The sequence below is a fragment of the Xiphophorus hellerii genome, chromosome 21 (assembly GCF_003331165.1).
Source record: "Xiphophorus hellerii strain 12219 chromosome 21, Xiphophorus_hellerii-4.1, whole genome shotgun sequence".
NCBI classification, from domain to species: domain Eukaryota; kingdom Metazoa; phylum Chordata; class Actinopteri; order Cyprinodontiformes; family Poeciliidae; genus Xiphophorus; species Xiphophorus hellerii.
The window spans coordinates 13,765,034-13,781,049 of record NC_045692.1 but is presented as its reverse complement, the minus strand read 5'-3'; the positions used below and the strand labels follow the sequence as shown (position 1 = coordinate 13,781,049).

At 38.2% G+C, this 16,016-nt stretch overlaps 1 protein-coding gene across 1 annotated transcript; it reads right to left on the bottom strand.

The window, feature by feature from the left end:
* Positions 1-2,461: 2,461 nt before the first annotated feature.
* On the bottom strand, positions 2,462-13,696 carry cdk8 (cyclin dependent kinase 8). The gene is made up of 13 exons (XM_032551659.1): positions 13,243-13,696; positions 9,731-9,806; positions 9,362-9,472; positions 7,485-7,625; positions 6,645-6,702; positions 6,436-6,567; positions 6,206-6,349; positions 5,222-5,291; positions 4,952-5,024; positions 4,776-4,873; positions 4,535-4,613; positions 3,750-3,908; positions 2,462-3,410 (listed from the first exon to the last, which is right to left on the bottom strand). The coding sequence occupies exons 1-13, from the start codon at positions 13,368-13,370 to the stop codon at positions 3,285-3,287; spliced, it is 1,395 nt and encodes a 464-aa protein (XP_032407550.1). The 5' UTR covers positions 13,371-13,696; the 3' UTR covers positions 2,462-3,284.
* Positions 13,697-16,016: the final 2,320 nt, after the last annotated feature.

The window sequence follows — 16,016 nt, the reverse complement described above, 5'->3', positions numbered from 1 at the left end:
CATCATAGATGCTATAAATGACAATATTTACAATCTTATCTCTACTTCATTTGGAGACCTTCTAAAATGGCGTACAGTAGATTTTGATTGTGCTTCTAAGTTAATACAAAGCATTGGTACAATGAGTAAGCTGGGCATTGTATTACAAAAATAGCTGGGCCAGCATCCTTCAGAAAAAGGTTCAACAGAACCTGATCCAGATTTATGGTCTAGTGTTTCAGGTGTGTGCTTAGGCGAAAATAGTCAGTGAAATATGTCTGCAACAGAAAAGAAAAAAAAAATACATGTAAGCAAAGGAAGCATGTCACATTATTGCACAGTAAAGGAAGAAAAATCAATGCATTTTGAAATGCTTTAATGCTTTCCAGAACTGTCTGAGTTGCTCCCATTTTTACTTGTCAAATAATAAAAAAAATCCAAGAGAGCAATGTCAAACTTAACATCTTAAAAGTAGCTGATATTTTGAGAAGCTATCTTTTTCCCACCCCCTCCCCATCTTGCTTGGTGTCCAATATCTTCTGCTTAAATAAATGCAATTAACTTGTTATTTTTAAGCATATTTTTTGATTGGTGTGACCAGTCAGAGTGAGATATGGAGCAGATTCTTGTTTGATATTGCATGCTCAGGTAGATAAGAGCTTTTTGGAGCAAGATGAATTTCTTATTTGTGAATAATGCGTTCTACTGCATCTTGCTGGAGTCCTAAAGCCTTAGAAAAAACACAAATGCCAGATAATTTTTTTTAACCAACTTCAATTTCTTTGGATCAAGGAATATCGTGTTCTCCTTCGTGTTGTAAGGATAAAGTTGTTGACATTTTAAAATCAGGGTTAGGTTATAATACCCCAAGCTTTAAAAATGTCACAGAGTACTTTAATTCAGAATCTGAAAATGGAAAAGAGTACTTTAAGCAAACCTACAAGACATGGTTGTTTACTAAAACAAAACAAAACAAAGGCAGGGCAGGTATCAATCAGACAGGCAGACGAGAGGTCAAAGGTAACTCTGGAGAAGCTATGGAGATCCACAGCATGGGGAGAATCTGTTGACAGGAAAACTATTAGTTACTATGTCCACATCTTTGGCCTTTATGTAAGAGTGACATGAAGAAAGTCCTGTTCCAGGCTTGCCTCAAAGCTGTAGGCAGCACAAACACATAGAAGAAGGTGCTTTAAACTCTTTGGCCTACATTGGAAATTGTATGCTTAGATGAAAACTAACCATATACATCCTCTTGAACACACCATCCCCATGGTGGCTGCATGATGCTGTGGGAATGTTTTTCTTCATCAAGTTTACTGAACCAGGTCAGAGTAGAAATTAAAAATGGATGGTCCTAAATACATGGCTATTCTGGAAAAAACCTGTTAAGAGGCTGCAAAATACTTGAGATGGTGGCACAGGTTTGACTTTCAGCAGAGTAAACACTCCAAACATAAAGCAAGACATGCAACTGAGCTAGTTCAAAACATATGCATATGTGAGAATGCTCTAGACAAATTCAAACCTAAATTTAATTGGAAGTCTGTACTGAGACGTAAAAAAAGGATGCTCACAGACTCTCCCCGTCTAATCTGCCTGACCTCAAGATATTTTCCCAGTAATGGACAACAAATATTCAATTTTGAGATCTGAAATGCTGGTAGACACACACCCAGAAGTGGACATTTTATTTACTTGAGTAACATTTTGGGGAAAAAACTGTACAACTAGGAGTAGTTTTACTGCATACTCTTGAGTAATATTAGCATGAAGTATCTCAGTTCTTACTTGAGTAAAACTCCGGCTACTCTAACCGCAAGTCACTTCAGGGACTGAAGAACAAACATGTTTTTCCAAACATAAATCCACGTCTAAAGCTTAGGGCAAAGTGAGATCTCTTGTTTGTACACCAGCTTCACTGTTCTAATCTGCTGACATTCTTGTCATTTGGAGGTCAAATGTACATTAACAGTTTACATATGTTCACTGGAAGTAGTTTACACTGTTCTAGGATGCACAGTATCTATTCCCCACTATAAGTATTGGTTTCATGAGTTTTATGTCGAAAGAAAATTGGGAAGAGGTTTCTCCCACCTAAATTTACTTTACAATCATTTCATTTGCTTGTATTATTGCTTTCAGTCTTTAAAACGCCAAACTTTGGATAAAACTTTATATTTATTTTCTGAATATTAAATTTCATGACCACATACCCAGACTTTAAGAACTTATCATACTATGTAGCTAAAGCTACATTTACCCTGTTTTAAAACATACTACTTTGTTGTGCCCTGATATTTAGGAATTAGGTTCTAAAGACTGATAAATTCTTAATTAATATCAAAGATGAAATAACTTTCCTGCTTTTGAGAAGAAGAGTTGTTTTAAAGCAAATACAAAATCCAAGTGTTCTCGTCTTGTATCTTGTCATCTTTGGACATAATGCTTTTCCACACATGCTTAAAAATGATCACCAAACTTAATGTTTCCACTTTTATTGTCAGGATATTTGTTTCATGTAAAATATTTCAGTACATTACAGTACAATGCATGTTCAATCGGCCTTCCTCCATGCCACTGGTTGATTTTGTCGTCATGTACTCTAAGGCTTTAACCCACAGCAAGAGGCCGAGTGCTTGGCTCAGACAAGCCGCTCTTGCCATGAAAACGAAACCATGACAACAGATTAAATTATAAACTACTAAAATCTTGTCGTTTTCTTTGTCGTCCTTTGGAAATAAAAAGAAAAAAAAATCCACTCAACGGATGCGGGAGATCCGCATCCACCCAGCATGCTTCCCAGCAGCTCATTTCAGCCCTCACATGAATGGAAACACGGAAATGAGGAAAAGGCTGGGAATCTGTCATGGCCGGCAGTCACATAGCAGCTTTCAGGTTCATCCAAGCTTTGACAGGAAAGGGGTGCACTGGAAGAGGGTCAGTCGCAGAGGAGAGGAGATGACACAAGAGACTCTTGGTCGGTTTTATTACGTCTGAGTAGCAGAAACAGGTTGGATTCAATCACATTTCTGTTTATTTTTAACCTCCTGCTTTTTGCTTCACGACTCAGGCTCTATGCTGTGTTTCTAATACTGGATTTGTTTTATGGTTGTTGTCTGGAACAAGTAGAGTTTGTTGACAGACTGCTGCAGATATAGCGCCCTCTGTAGGGTTGATTAGTTGACTGGTTGATAGGGAAGGTCTCCCCACATCCCTCAGTACATTCATTCAGGTGGGCGTGGTGAGAGCTGTGTGTGTATGTGTTCTAGAAATACGTGTGTCTATGTGCAAGGAGGGGCGTTTCAGTAGCGGTGGGTCTGGTGGGAGTACTGGGGTGGCTGTTGGGAGGTAGAGGAGTATCCCATGCTGCTTTGGGGCAGTGATGTGCTTGGTCCAGGGTTCTGGTAGGCAGCATGTGGATTCGAACGCTGTGGGGTCAAAGAAAAAAACATATAAAACAATGTTCGGTTTAGCCAAATGTCTTTGTAAAAACAATTTGCATGAAATTAGAAACTTTCTGATGTTAGTGAGGTTTCTTTTTGTCACATAGCAATTTCGGTCTTTTTTTTTGAGGTGACAAAAAATTGAAGACAGAGACCAGAGCTATCCTTCAAAGCAGCAATGTGAGAAAAGAAGAAAGCTGTTATTTGAGGGTGGTGGGGGGGGGAGTCTTTCTGACTAAAGATGTCCTACATGTTCTATCTGAAATATCTCCTGCATGTTTGCGAAACTGAGCGTCATGGTGATGTCAGGACATAAGAACTCACCTGGTAGTCTGAGGATATTAAGAGGCCACCTGAGGTAGTGGTGGGTGGGACAACTCGCACTTTCTTTAGTGGCGGGCCCTGGGTGTGGCTGTTGTCAGGGTTACCGGTGTGGCCTGCCCCATTTGTGTGGTTGTTTCCCTGTTGCTGCTGCTGGTTTTTCTACAAAACGCAAAACAAGATTTTATAAATGTGAATCTGGCCATCAATGAAAACTTATGAGTGGAAAATCTGTCAACTTTTTCATATCATGTCACTTTACAGCCTCAATGCATTTCATTGGGATTTTATGGTATTGATCAAAACAAAGTAGTGCATAGTTGTGAAGTTTTCATATACATATTTTTTTTGAAACTAAACTAAAAGTGTGGCCTGCATTTGCATTTAAGCATCTGTAATCTTTATAAAACCACACGGGGCTGCAGTTTGAGGTGTGTCTCAGTCAAGTCTCCCCCGGATGGCCACAGATTTAACTCTGAACTTTGATTAGGACATATTAAAACATGGAAATGCTTTGATCTAAACCATTATATAATAGCTCTGGCTGTATGTTTAGGGTCTTTGCCCAGCTGGAGTGTTTCTGCAGCTCCTTCAGAGTTAATATAGGCCTCTTGGCTGCTTCTCTGATTAAGACTCTGCCTCCCCAGCCTGATAAAGTTCCAATGAAATATATAGAAGTTTGTGATCATTTGGAAGAAAAAAAAAGAAAAGAAATACAAGTGGTCTGTGTATTTTTCTAAGGTCCTGTAAACTGAATGGAAGAGGGCTCTACACTAAATGGATATTACTTTGTCTCCTTTGTCCTCTGGCTCCTCCTCTGTCAGGAACTCCCTCTTGGGATAAGGAATCTGACAGCCTGCAAACACACTAGAAGAAAAAAGCCAAAGAAAATAGGTCACCTTAATATGCTTATTTCCAGGAGCGAGATCTAATTAACCAGGAGACACATTCAAGTCTCTGCATCCTGTGAATCTATCTAATGACTGTTAGGTGAGCGATAAAGTGGATGTGTGTGCTTCAGTAGCTCACTCAGAGGTTGGTAGAGGTTCTTCTAAAAAGTAGGGGTCCTGCATCGCCTGCTCAGAAGTGATTCTACGAATGGGGTCCATGGTCAACAGTTTTTGCAGCTGTCAAGAAAAGATAGGCGTTAATGTGAAACAAGCAGATAAATCAAAATTATACTGGACAGATTTGTTAAAACTCACCAAGTGGAATGCTTTACTGTCTGGTTTTACTTTATGTTTCTCCATATACTTTATAAGGCTGCAGTTTGTGTATCTATGAAAGAAATGACGCAACATATATGAATAATTCCTTATTTCAACTTACCACATATATACAAATAGTTAAACATGTGTAACTCCAAATGCCTTTTTTCCGGCAGACACAGTTTGCTTTGCTCTGGTTTTGTTTTAGATCTTAGATTTAAGAAATTAGGACAGAGTTGTTTTGTTTTTGTTTTTTTGCAGACTCACGTGTTCCTCCTGAAGTCTTTCATCAGTGTGGAGTGCTCTGGCATCTTTTTAATGTCCTCCCAGTCTTTATCTGTCAAACAACAACAAAAAAAGCAAAGTTGCACTTGTTTATACTCGAGGATATGGAACAAATTAACATCTCTTTTTCAGACAAAAAGCAAAAAAAGTTTGACAAGCTACAAGCAATGATTTAACAACAATTAGCTTTTTTAAGTGACAGGATTCCAACACACAATCCATGTCAAATTTTATGTTTTGACATGGAATTTGATGTCAAAGTCCATGATATCAACGCGATCATGGAATACATGATATGAAATTCCATGAATACCTGACATGTCAGACTTATCTGACATGTCAGGTATTCTGAAATATTTTGAAGATATGTGGTCAGGTTTTAAATATGAAACTGACAAAAATGGATTGATGGGTGGACATAACTTTTAGGGAACACAATTAAGTGTGAAAACACAAATCTAGTACTTTCCCCAAATCAAATCCCATCTTTTCCCAGACTGTAGCAACACTAAAGCTAAAACCCCACTCCATTTACAAGCAACATTAAAAAAGGGGTCAACTTTTAATGAAGACTTAAGAAGTAACTTTTATACAAACTGGTGTACTGTATTAAATAAAAAGAGCAGCAACGATAACAAATGGGTGGGGTTGGTGAACTGGAAAATATCGGTCCAAATGCATCCCTGCCAGCAAATGTTTCTGTTTGTGACTTGGCATCATGTGCAGGGACTGTAGACTGACTCTCAGAGCCTGCAGACCACATTAATCCAAACAGAGCAAGTAAAGCCTAAGGAAATAACGAGCCTTAGCCAGGAATGGGAAATGCTATCTTCTTAATCACATCTCTTCCCAGATAAAAACAACAACAACAACAAAGCAGGTAGAATAAAGGCATAATAACATGATTAAAATAAATAGTCATTTCCTCTGGAATATTTTCCTCTGAGGGTGTGTGAAGAGTCTCACCAGCAGGGAAGCCCATAACGTTAAAGATTCGGTCCAGCTGGTCATGATGGTAAGGGTTGCTGGTCTTGATATCTTCCTGACGACAGTGGAATATGGGCTCAGATGTAAGCAGCTCCGCAAAAATGCAGCCGATCGCCCAGATGTCTGGAAGGAAAACAGAGCGGACACTAACCCAGAGTTTTCCACCATACGGCTGGTCGCACACATACAAGGAGAGCACAAGGCCTCACCGATGGCTTTGGTGTAGTGCCGAGCTCCCAGCAGCAGTTCAGGCGCTCTGTACCAGAAGGTGACCACCACGGGGTCGAGGTCAGCTAAAGGCTTCAGTGGTGAATTGAAGAGACGGGCAAACCCCATGTCCGCTGCAAAACGAATAAATTAGTTGATGAAGGTGAAGTCAACTAAAACAATAAGCAGAGTATTTAGAGCCCATACATACCGATCTTTACTCTTCCCCTCTCTGGCCCTTCTCCCATCACTAAAATGTTGGCTGGTTTCTGATGGCGACAAGACAAACATTAAAACAATATTCCAATTTTTGTTTGGTTCAGTTGAGGAAGTTCAACATTTAGTATGGTTTGTTGCTGCCCTCTAGTGGAAAAACGATGTTTCCTCATCAAACTCTTGATGAAGAAACATCAACATTTGAAATTTTTTATGTGATTTGTTATTATCTAGAGGATGATTAATTGAATTAATTGTGACAAATCGATTATTGAAATGATCGTCAACTACTGTAGTAGTTAATCGCTAACTGTAGTACACAGGCTCAAAACATAGTTATAGCAGTAATTGAGCCAAAACTGTAGAAAATATCAAAATTTTACATTTAAGATAAAAACACCTTTGTCTGTCATTATGAGTTACCCATAACTCTTCAAGTGGCATAGTTTTATCTTCACACCCAGTTTCAATTCAGTAAAAGGTATGCTAAATTATTGCATTTTAGGCAATAAAATATTTTTTCCAATTTTTTAAATTGGATTATTTGTTTATTTGCATATTTAAGAATTTCTAATATTGTATAAAAAAGGTTACATGAAAAATCTGCAGAATATGCCAATTTTCTTCAGATTAAATTGATTGTCATAATAATAACAGAATAATCAATTCCATAAATAATTGTTAGTTGCAACCTTATTATTATTATCTTCACAGAGTTATTAAAAAACACTAAAGTTTAGTATCTAATTATGTAATTAAATGAACACTTTCAACCCTAATGATGTAATAATTAACTGATTGAATGCAGATTGACCTAAACAGCCAGCCCTCTTACCAGGTCTCTGTGAAGCACCCAGTTAGTGTGGAGGTAATGGATGCCATCCAGAATCTGGTAGAGCAAAGACTTGACCATTCCTCTTGGAAGCTGAAGTGGCTTCTTGTTGGCCTTGGAGGCTCTGTGAAACTTAATAATGTGCTGAGGGAAGACAAGATAATAGTTGATGTAGTGTGCGTTCGCATTTGAGTTTAAATACATGAAGCTTTTCATACTAAATTATAAACATTAAGCTAGCTACAGGGAAGATGGGCAGGACTGATATCCGTGCCATGTGTTTCCACTTGTTTCAAAGGGCATTGTAAGTGTTGAAGCTATGTGGCAGAAAGAGGTATTTAATTCAGCTTTGCTAGTCTGCCAGTTGCAGCTGCAGCCTGTAATGCAGCGGAGGTTTAACTACCAAATGTGGAGAACATCTTGGTTTCTGTGTGTGTGTGTGTGTGGGCGTGCGTGTGTGTGGGGGGGTGTGCGTGTGTGTGTGGGTTTCGCTGAGGTTTGGCACTGAACATTCATTCAGTTATGTGTATTGATTGGAAAATGGGTGAAAAGCTGCAGCTGAGAATGTTTATTTAAATGCGAAAAAAAAGAGAGCGAGAAACACAGTTCCTACACATTCTTCATGTTCCAGCTCTGTGCTATTCCAGAATCAAATTGAGAGAGTTCATTTTTAAAATGCCAAAAGAGTTCACTGCAGGTATTTCTATTGAGGTCTACCTCTAACTGTAAACCCTGCAATAAGCACTGGAAGGAAGACGGAAGAAAGGAAAGAGAAGAAAGGGAAAAATTTGGAAAGAAGGTATGGGGGAAGATAAAAGGAATGAGAAGGAATGAAAAAGAAAAACAAGGGAGGAATGGAGAAAGGAAGGCAGGAAACAAGCTACAGAAAAAAGAAGGAGAAAAGCATCAAATAGGAAGGGAGGACGTAGGAAGGATATAAGTAAGGAATGAAAGAATGATGAAAGAGGCAAGTAAAACAAAAGAGCAGTAAGAAAAGAACAAAAAGAAGGAAAGTAGGAAGGAATGAGGGTTAGAAGAAAAAAGGGATCAGGAAACTGAAAGATAAAGGAAGGAAAGAGAAAAGAGTAATGAAAGATAAAAAGGAAGAACAAAAATAAGAAATAATGGAAGGGAAGATAAAGCTAAAAAGAAAGAAGAGGGGCAGAAGAATATAGGGGGAAAGGAAAGAAGAAACTGAATGAAGGAAGAAGTAAAGAAGGATGTAAATAAATATATTAGGAAGGAGAAGGGGAGTAAGGATAGATAGAAATACAAAGGTGTAAAAGTAAGAAGACAAGAAAGAAAGAATGAAGGATGGAAGCAGCAACAAAAGCAGAAATAAAAAAGAAGCGAAAGAAGAGAAGGAGTGAGAGAAAGAATGGACAATGGAAGAAGAGAAGGTATGAAGGGATGGTAGAAGAAAGGAAAAGGAAATGACAGAAGAATGAAGAGTGGATGGATGGTTATAATAAAATATAAGGCTGCATAATATATTGCTGGTACAACATCACTGCAATATCAGTGAGTGTAACTGGAGGGCAATGATTGTTGGCTGATAAACTCCAAGGTGTGTGAAGTTGAATTTACATCTTAATGTAATATTTAGTCATTTGGATAGAGTCGCACAGTGTAAGATGCTCAGACTGGACACAAATGATATTGCTCACAATGCTCAAGGACACAGAGTGATGGAAACACAGATGACAAAGGCAGGAAACAAGAAAAGCATCATATATCACAAATCGAAAGTCATCACAACATTTACCAACATTTCTGCGAGATTTTCTAACAACAAAATGTCAAAACAGAATGAAGGCTAGAAATACAGTTCACAATATGCAGCGCACAACATGTTGCTTTATGAAAGTTTACATTTTTACCCAGAGATCGTGTTCTGCGTAGTCAAACAGCAGCCACACTTTACGGTCAGCGTGCGACAGGAAAACCTTCTGCAGCGAGATCACGTTAGGGTGCTTCAGCTCCCGCAGCAGCTGCATCACAAAAACCCAATCGGAGGAATATCTAAGCAACCTCAGGAAAGGTGCATGACAATGAAAATAAGTTCTTGGTAATTATTTAAATGAATGACTGTGGAAAATGGTAACTTAAAAACAACATACAGCAGACGACTAATGTTTTAATTCCCCATTTTCAATTGTTCTTGTTAATTACAGGTGATTATTTTACTACAGTAGTGAAGAGTTGTGTGAGCCTCACAGCCCGAAAGGAAAACCAGAAGCAACTCTTACTGCAATCTCTCTGCAGGCCGACATGGAGATACCGGTGCCTTCAATCTGCTTGAGGGCGTAGTCCTTATCGTCCTTCCTACAAACACAGGGAGAGAGGCAGAGCAGCATCAACACCAGGCCATACTGCCGGCCCCCAGAGAGGGACCCATACGCAAACAGAGATGAAGGACGGGGCCGCTTGGCAGCAGCTGGCACGGGAACTGGGGAGAAGAGGCCAAGTTGCATTACCTCCAAATCTGTGTAATCAAGCTCACCTCTGAGACTTTAAACAATAAGAAGGGGAGAGGAAACAGGCTCTGCCTGGCAGCTAGTACGGCACAAACAGAGCAGGAGGACTTTCTCATACGTGAACGAATTGGTGAAAATTCCCTCCCTTTCCCCTCCCTGTCGGCCTAAATCCTCTTCTCCAGAGTCGGTTTAAAAACAGCAGATTTACTTCCTAAACAGCGGCAACTCCGACATCTTTAAACACTTTGAGCTTTATTTAGTGGTTCCTGTTGGTGCCACAGTCCAGGCTGTGATAATGGCTCCTGCATGGGCTCCTTCCAGCTACGGTCTGCTCAAAAGAAACTGATTACAAACAGCAGGAGACATTTGGAAAACATCCATTTAGATTTATTCTAGGTTTTCCCCAAACAATTGGTGGGTTCAATTATAAAATAACTGAAAGGCAGAAAGTTAGAGCACAGACTTTAATTTTGTTTTAATTGGTCTTTATACGCACTAAGTGGTGGGCCAACACTAGGAGGTGTGTAGTTATTTAGTCTCACACCGTCCCCACAGTGAAACATGTTGATGGCAGAATCATGCTGTGGGCTGGTCCTCTTGTGGCATTTAAATAAGCGTTTGTTTTTTTTAGTAGATTTGAATGCCAGCCACACTTTCCAGATTATAATTTGCTAAAAATGTTGACATTAAAATGACGCAAAGCATCCACTTTATAATGCACCATTTTCCATCAGTCCATCACATAAAAAATTTTTAAATTCACTAAATCAAAAGAGTAACATACGGCATAATGTCACAATATTTAGAAAGGCTCAAGAAGTGCAACTTGTGTTGATGTTCTGCCCATTTCAGGTTTAGCTTCTGTTACAGATGTATGCAAATGTATGTTAAGTGTAAAATCGTGGAGAAAACAAATCAGCTAATTAGCACAATATTTACATTTCCAGAGTCCTCCGAACTAAACACAAAGGCAGCCTCTGTTACAATATTGCCGGGTGGAATGCCGTACTGTGGTTTCTCACACACACAGAAATAGAAATAGCAACAACAACAAAAAATCCCGAACAGAAAGAGAAAAACCAAAGGGGTTTTCCAGTTAAACACTACAGAGGCTGAAAACATCGACATTCACTGAAGTTGAGTTTTGGGGAATGTTGAACACCTGTTATAAATCTACCAGGATTTTAGGCATACATTATGTATGAAATGATCATTCATGTAACTGGAGAGAAATGCATGTATCTGCTAAAAATAATGTTTTACTATATTAAGAGAGAAGCAGTTTTAGTGGTTTGTGACAAACTTGGAAAACGGTCGGAAATGTTTCTTTGGATCCTAAATGTATACACCCTGTGCATGCAAAATGATAATAAAGTCAGTCTAAGTCTAAGTCTAAATGTTGCAGATTGTTGAATTATCCTAATACCAGCTGGTTATACTGGTGTTCCTTAAAAAGGGATAATTTTGCACAATAAACAATTAAATCTACTGCTAAATTTAGCAAGTGTGTTTGTGTTACATGTTTGCTTATGCATAGATATATTAACTAAAAGAATCATCAGTGGTTATTGATAACATTATTATTACTGCAGGAATCAATATTTCACTTTTAATGGAAATTGGGATAATTGATGCTTTTCTGTTTTAACTGAAAGCCATAAGATCATTTTAAACATTGTTGTTGTATTGTGTTTATAGTGTGTTTTATTTTATTGTTGCATAACTTTGGCTGTATGGGTACAATTTGGCCAGTCTGGGTAATCTGGACGAAATTTAGCTATGCTTTTTTCCCCCCTTTCAAGTACTTAATGTCCCTTTTTGAAATAAAGAAAGTCTTGTTGGTGTGTTTTGTGCCACCGAATCTAAGTGATTTTATAACCAGAATATCAAGCATTTTAATTGTTCCATCCATCCATCCATTTTCTGTTCACCCTTTGTCCCTAATGGGGTCGGGAGGGCTGCCGGTGCCTATCTCCAGCTACGTTCCGGGTGAGAGGCGGGGTTCACCCTGGACAGGTCGCCAGTCTGTTGCAGGGCAACACAGAGACATACAGGACAAACAACCATGCACACACACACTCACACCTAGGGAGAATTTAGAGAGACCAATTAACCTGACAGTCATGTTTTTGGACTGTGGGAGGAAGCTGGAGTACCCGGAGAGAACCCACGCATGCACAGGGAGAACATGCAAACTCCATGCAGAAAGACCTCGGCCGGGAACCGAACCCAGGACCTTCTTGCTGCAAGGCAACAGTGCTACCAACTGCGCCACTGTGCAGCCCCATTTTAATTGTTTTCTCTCTTAATTTCTGGGTGAGGAATTGCCATGTTTAACCGCTTTTCCTCTAGATGAAAACCTTTTTTTATTGTAGAGTAAATCCGCCAATTTACTCTACAATAGTAAATTGGTACTATTGTAAAGAAAAAAAAAGAAGAGAGAATTAACAATTTTGCAAAAACAAACAAAAAAAGTGCATCTGCAATTTTAAAAAAACCGAAAACTTCCTGGCAATATATGCATTTCTTCCCATGTATGTATTGAAAAGGAGAAACAAAAATTTTTTTGTCCAAAATATTTATGTACAAACAATTTTGCACAAAAGAAAATTTTAGAGTCTCTAGTGCCTGTGGAACCTACCCCCTAATTTACATACGAAGAAAATATAAAAAAACCTCTTTTCTAAAATAAAATAAAAGAAGAGGAAAGAAAGGAAACGCTTTAATCGCTAAAGCAGTTATTTCAGGGGTTCAAAGTTATAAAAAAATCTATACATATTTCTTAGACATGCTAGGGACTAATGGTAATTAAATAAATATAATCTATACATATTTAGCAATCTTAGTTTCGGGTGTTCATCTGTGTAAAAGCAGAAAACTATAGGGCTACTTTTTAATACCGTGATATTTTTACTCAAGTAATCATTGCGTCAGAATCTCACACTAATTCATGTGCAGAGAAAATAACTGTAGTAACATAAATAGGTAAACGTCATCAGCCTATATGCATCTGCCAAATCCGACCAATGAGCGACTTCAGTGTCATAAATCAAATAATACATGTTACTAAAAACAAAAGCATGCCGTACAAGAGAACGGAGAGCCCCTGTCACAATAGTAAGTCAGTACACATATCTTCAAATTGTCTGCATGAATATGCAGCAGTAAGCCTGGCCCTCTTGAAGGGGAGAAAAACGAGAGGAATCATTTAAATGTATTTGGGAGAGGGAGGCAGGGAGGGGTGCTGGCTGCCTGGCTGGAGGCCTGCAGCTCATTAAACTCACCCATCTTTTCTCTTCGCCTTGTATACATGACCGTAGGTGCCCCTTCCCACTTTGCATCCTTCGTACTCAAACAGGTCCTCGACTCGCTCTCTTTCGCCGGTGAGCTTCACTTTAAAGTCATAGTCCATTTTCACCACTGTTTGGCCTGAAGTGTGTGAACTCCTTCCTTTATTAAAGCGTCGTTTTGGGAGGCAACTGTGCTCCTCCAACGAGCTCGGTTCGGTATTTCAGCTGGTTGCCTTCCCCAGCGTGGCCCTTTCTCCTTTTAACCCAGCTTCCACATCGAGCTATCGGGGTAAATGTAATGTTCCGGAGGAGGGATGCGCGGTGAACGGAGTTGGTCCAGGGAAAAGCGAGCCCGAATAAATGTTTTGTCCTGCTGCTGCGTTTCTCTCAGCCGGTATCTGCTCCAAAGAGACGCACTTCACTCGGCAACGACGGCGTATTCACGCACGGCAGTGTCGAAAAACGTCGTAAAGACAGACCTTGCAGTTGTGGTGGTGTGAATTTTGGCTTTTCCTAGGGATCCGGATAATTTGGTCGGCTCTTTTTAGTTCTAAACGATTCTTCTTCTTTTCTTCCTTTCCTTTATTATGGCATTGCAATGTACTCATTTCTTGTTTTTTGTTTTCAACATGTAAAAGAGTTGCATTGTTCCTGAAATACATATCTCATGAAAATCACGAAATATGTTTACCTTTCCTTGAATGATGATTCAAGCTAAGGTGGACAATCATGTCTTGGTGTAGGTTTATAGTTGTGCAATTTCTTTACATTTGAATGGCGCCTAAAGCACTACTCTATGAAATGTTCAAAGCTTGGAATATTATTTCAGAACCTAATGCTGCTTTAAGCTTCTCCACAACTTCAACCCCAAACCTTTCTGCCATCTTCTTTGGTCTTTATGATGCTGTTTCATTTGTTGCTTGACAGTCTGAAACAAACCTCTGAGACTTTCACAAAACACTTTGATTTGTGATAAGGCTGAACTACAACACAGTTATCAGGTAACTTCTGAAGGTAGTTGGTTGAACTTGAATTTATTGGGGAGCATCAGAGTAAATTAGAGAATTTGCTTTCACATTAAACATATAAAACGTACAATGAAGATTGGGTGTTTGTATACTTGAAGAGTATTGTATCTTTAGCTTTTAAGAATAAGACACGTTTTTATGATTAAGATGTGTGTGTTTATGCACAAATTATCTATGGCAAGAAGCCACTCAAGCTAACCATGTCCTCTGATAACTCGTGCTTATAAAAACACAGCTGAATCAGTTTCTTACAGCTTCTCCATTGAGTCCAACAAAATGCTTTCCAACAAAATGCTTTCTATGCTCTTCAAATAATCAAACATATTTCTAGCTGCATTAATTTTAACTGGCTAATTATCCCTAAATGGCACACACTGGAGCATGCAGAATCTGTCAATACTACAGCTTGAATGTGTGTGCCAACAACACAATGGAAAAAAACAATAATGTAAAAGGAGCTGGCATCTAAAGTATGCTCGGCCATGAATGACACGTCATTATGCAGTGGAGAAAGAATATGGGGAAATGGACAGAGAAACTCATACTTTTAAATGCCAAAAACAATTTTTATATTTTCACAATGTTGCTTTGGAAATGCACCTGAAGCTATCAACAAAAATCTAAATAGTTTTATTATTTATTACATATATTGAGTACAACTTGTTTCCAATAGTCATAGCATTTATTTGAAATTTTTGGTAATGCTTTTTCCAGTCCTAACAATAAATAGCAGTAATAGAGATATGTTTAAAAGATTGGTAATCAATATAATGTAAAATCAACATTCAGTGGAAAACTAACATCTTTGTCAACAAAATCACAACTTTGAATATTGGTGGTGGCAGCAACCTGCTGTGGGTATGCTTTTTTCTTCAGTAGAAGCAGGGACGGTGGTAGAATAGTTCAATTGGGCTACATTCAGAACAGTCCTGTGGAAAAATACTGTCAAAGAAAAGGAAAAAAAAAAAAACATGACAATAAAATTTATAGACAGTACCTAAAGGTGCATTTCTTCTTCATAGTATATGTATTGTGATAATAAAAATACAGCTGGGCAATGCAGCATAGATTTCAAGTTCTGGATTTCATTTAATTCAATGTTTTTAAGAAGCATATTGAAAAAAAACTGCTTCATTTGTATTTGGGATGATTATATAAGAGAATAAATATGATCAGATGCCATTACTAAACACTATTGTGGACAAGCAGCATTTAGATGATTTTGACAAATTCTGTAATACTCTTACTTAAGGGGTTAAACGTGATTTTGGGTCCAATGATCTTTCAAACCATTGGAAGCTCATTGGAGGAATAAATTGTATTTTGAATGAATAAGAAATTATAGCAAAACCAAACAAATTTCCTCTATGAACGTGTTTTTGATTTCACATATTTATTTAATCACACTTAAGTTATGTTTTTCATGCCCTTTGAAACTAAAGATTTAAATATATACATATATTTTACAACTAGGCTCCTTTCTTTCAACCTGTTAAATCATACTGTTTCGATTTAGTATAAGTATATTCTACGTGAGTCTGGCTGATTTTAAAGAAAAATCTGGGAAGTAGCTTTGAGACAATATATATTAGGTCAACATAAAATAGTGTTTTTTAATCTCTTAAAGATCCAGTTAAATTTTGGATCTCATTATGTTGATGGAAAAAATATTACAAGCAAATTTTGTATTATTGTTCTCGCTTATTAGGAAACAAAAAGAGTGTTACGTTTCATAGGAAC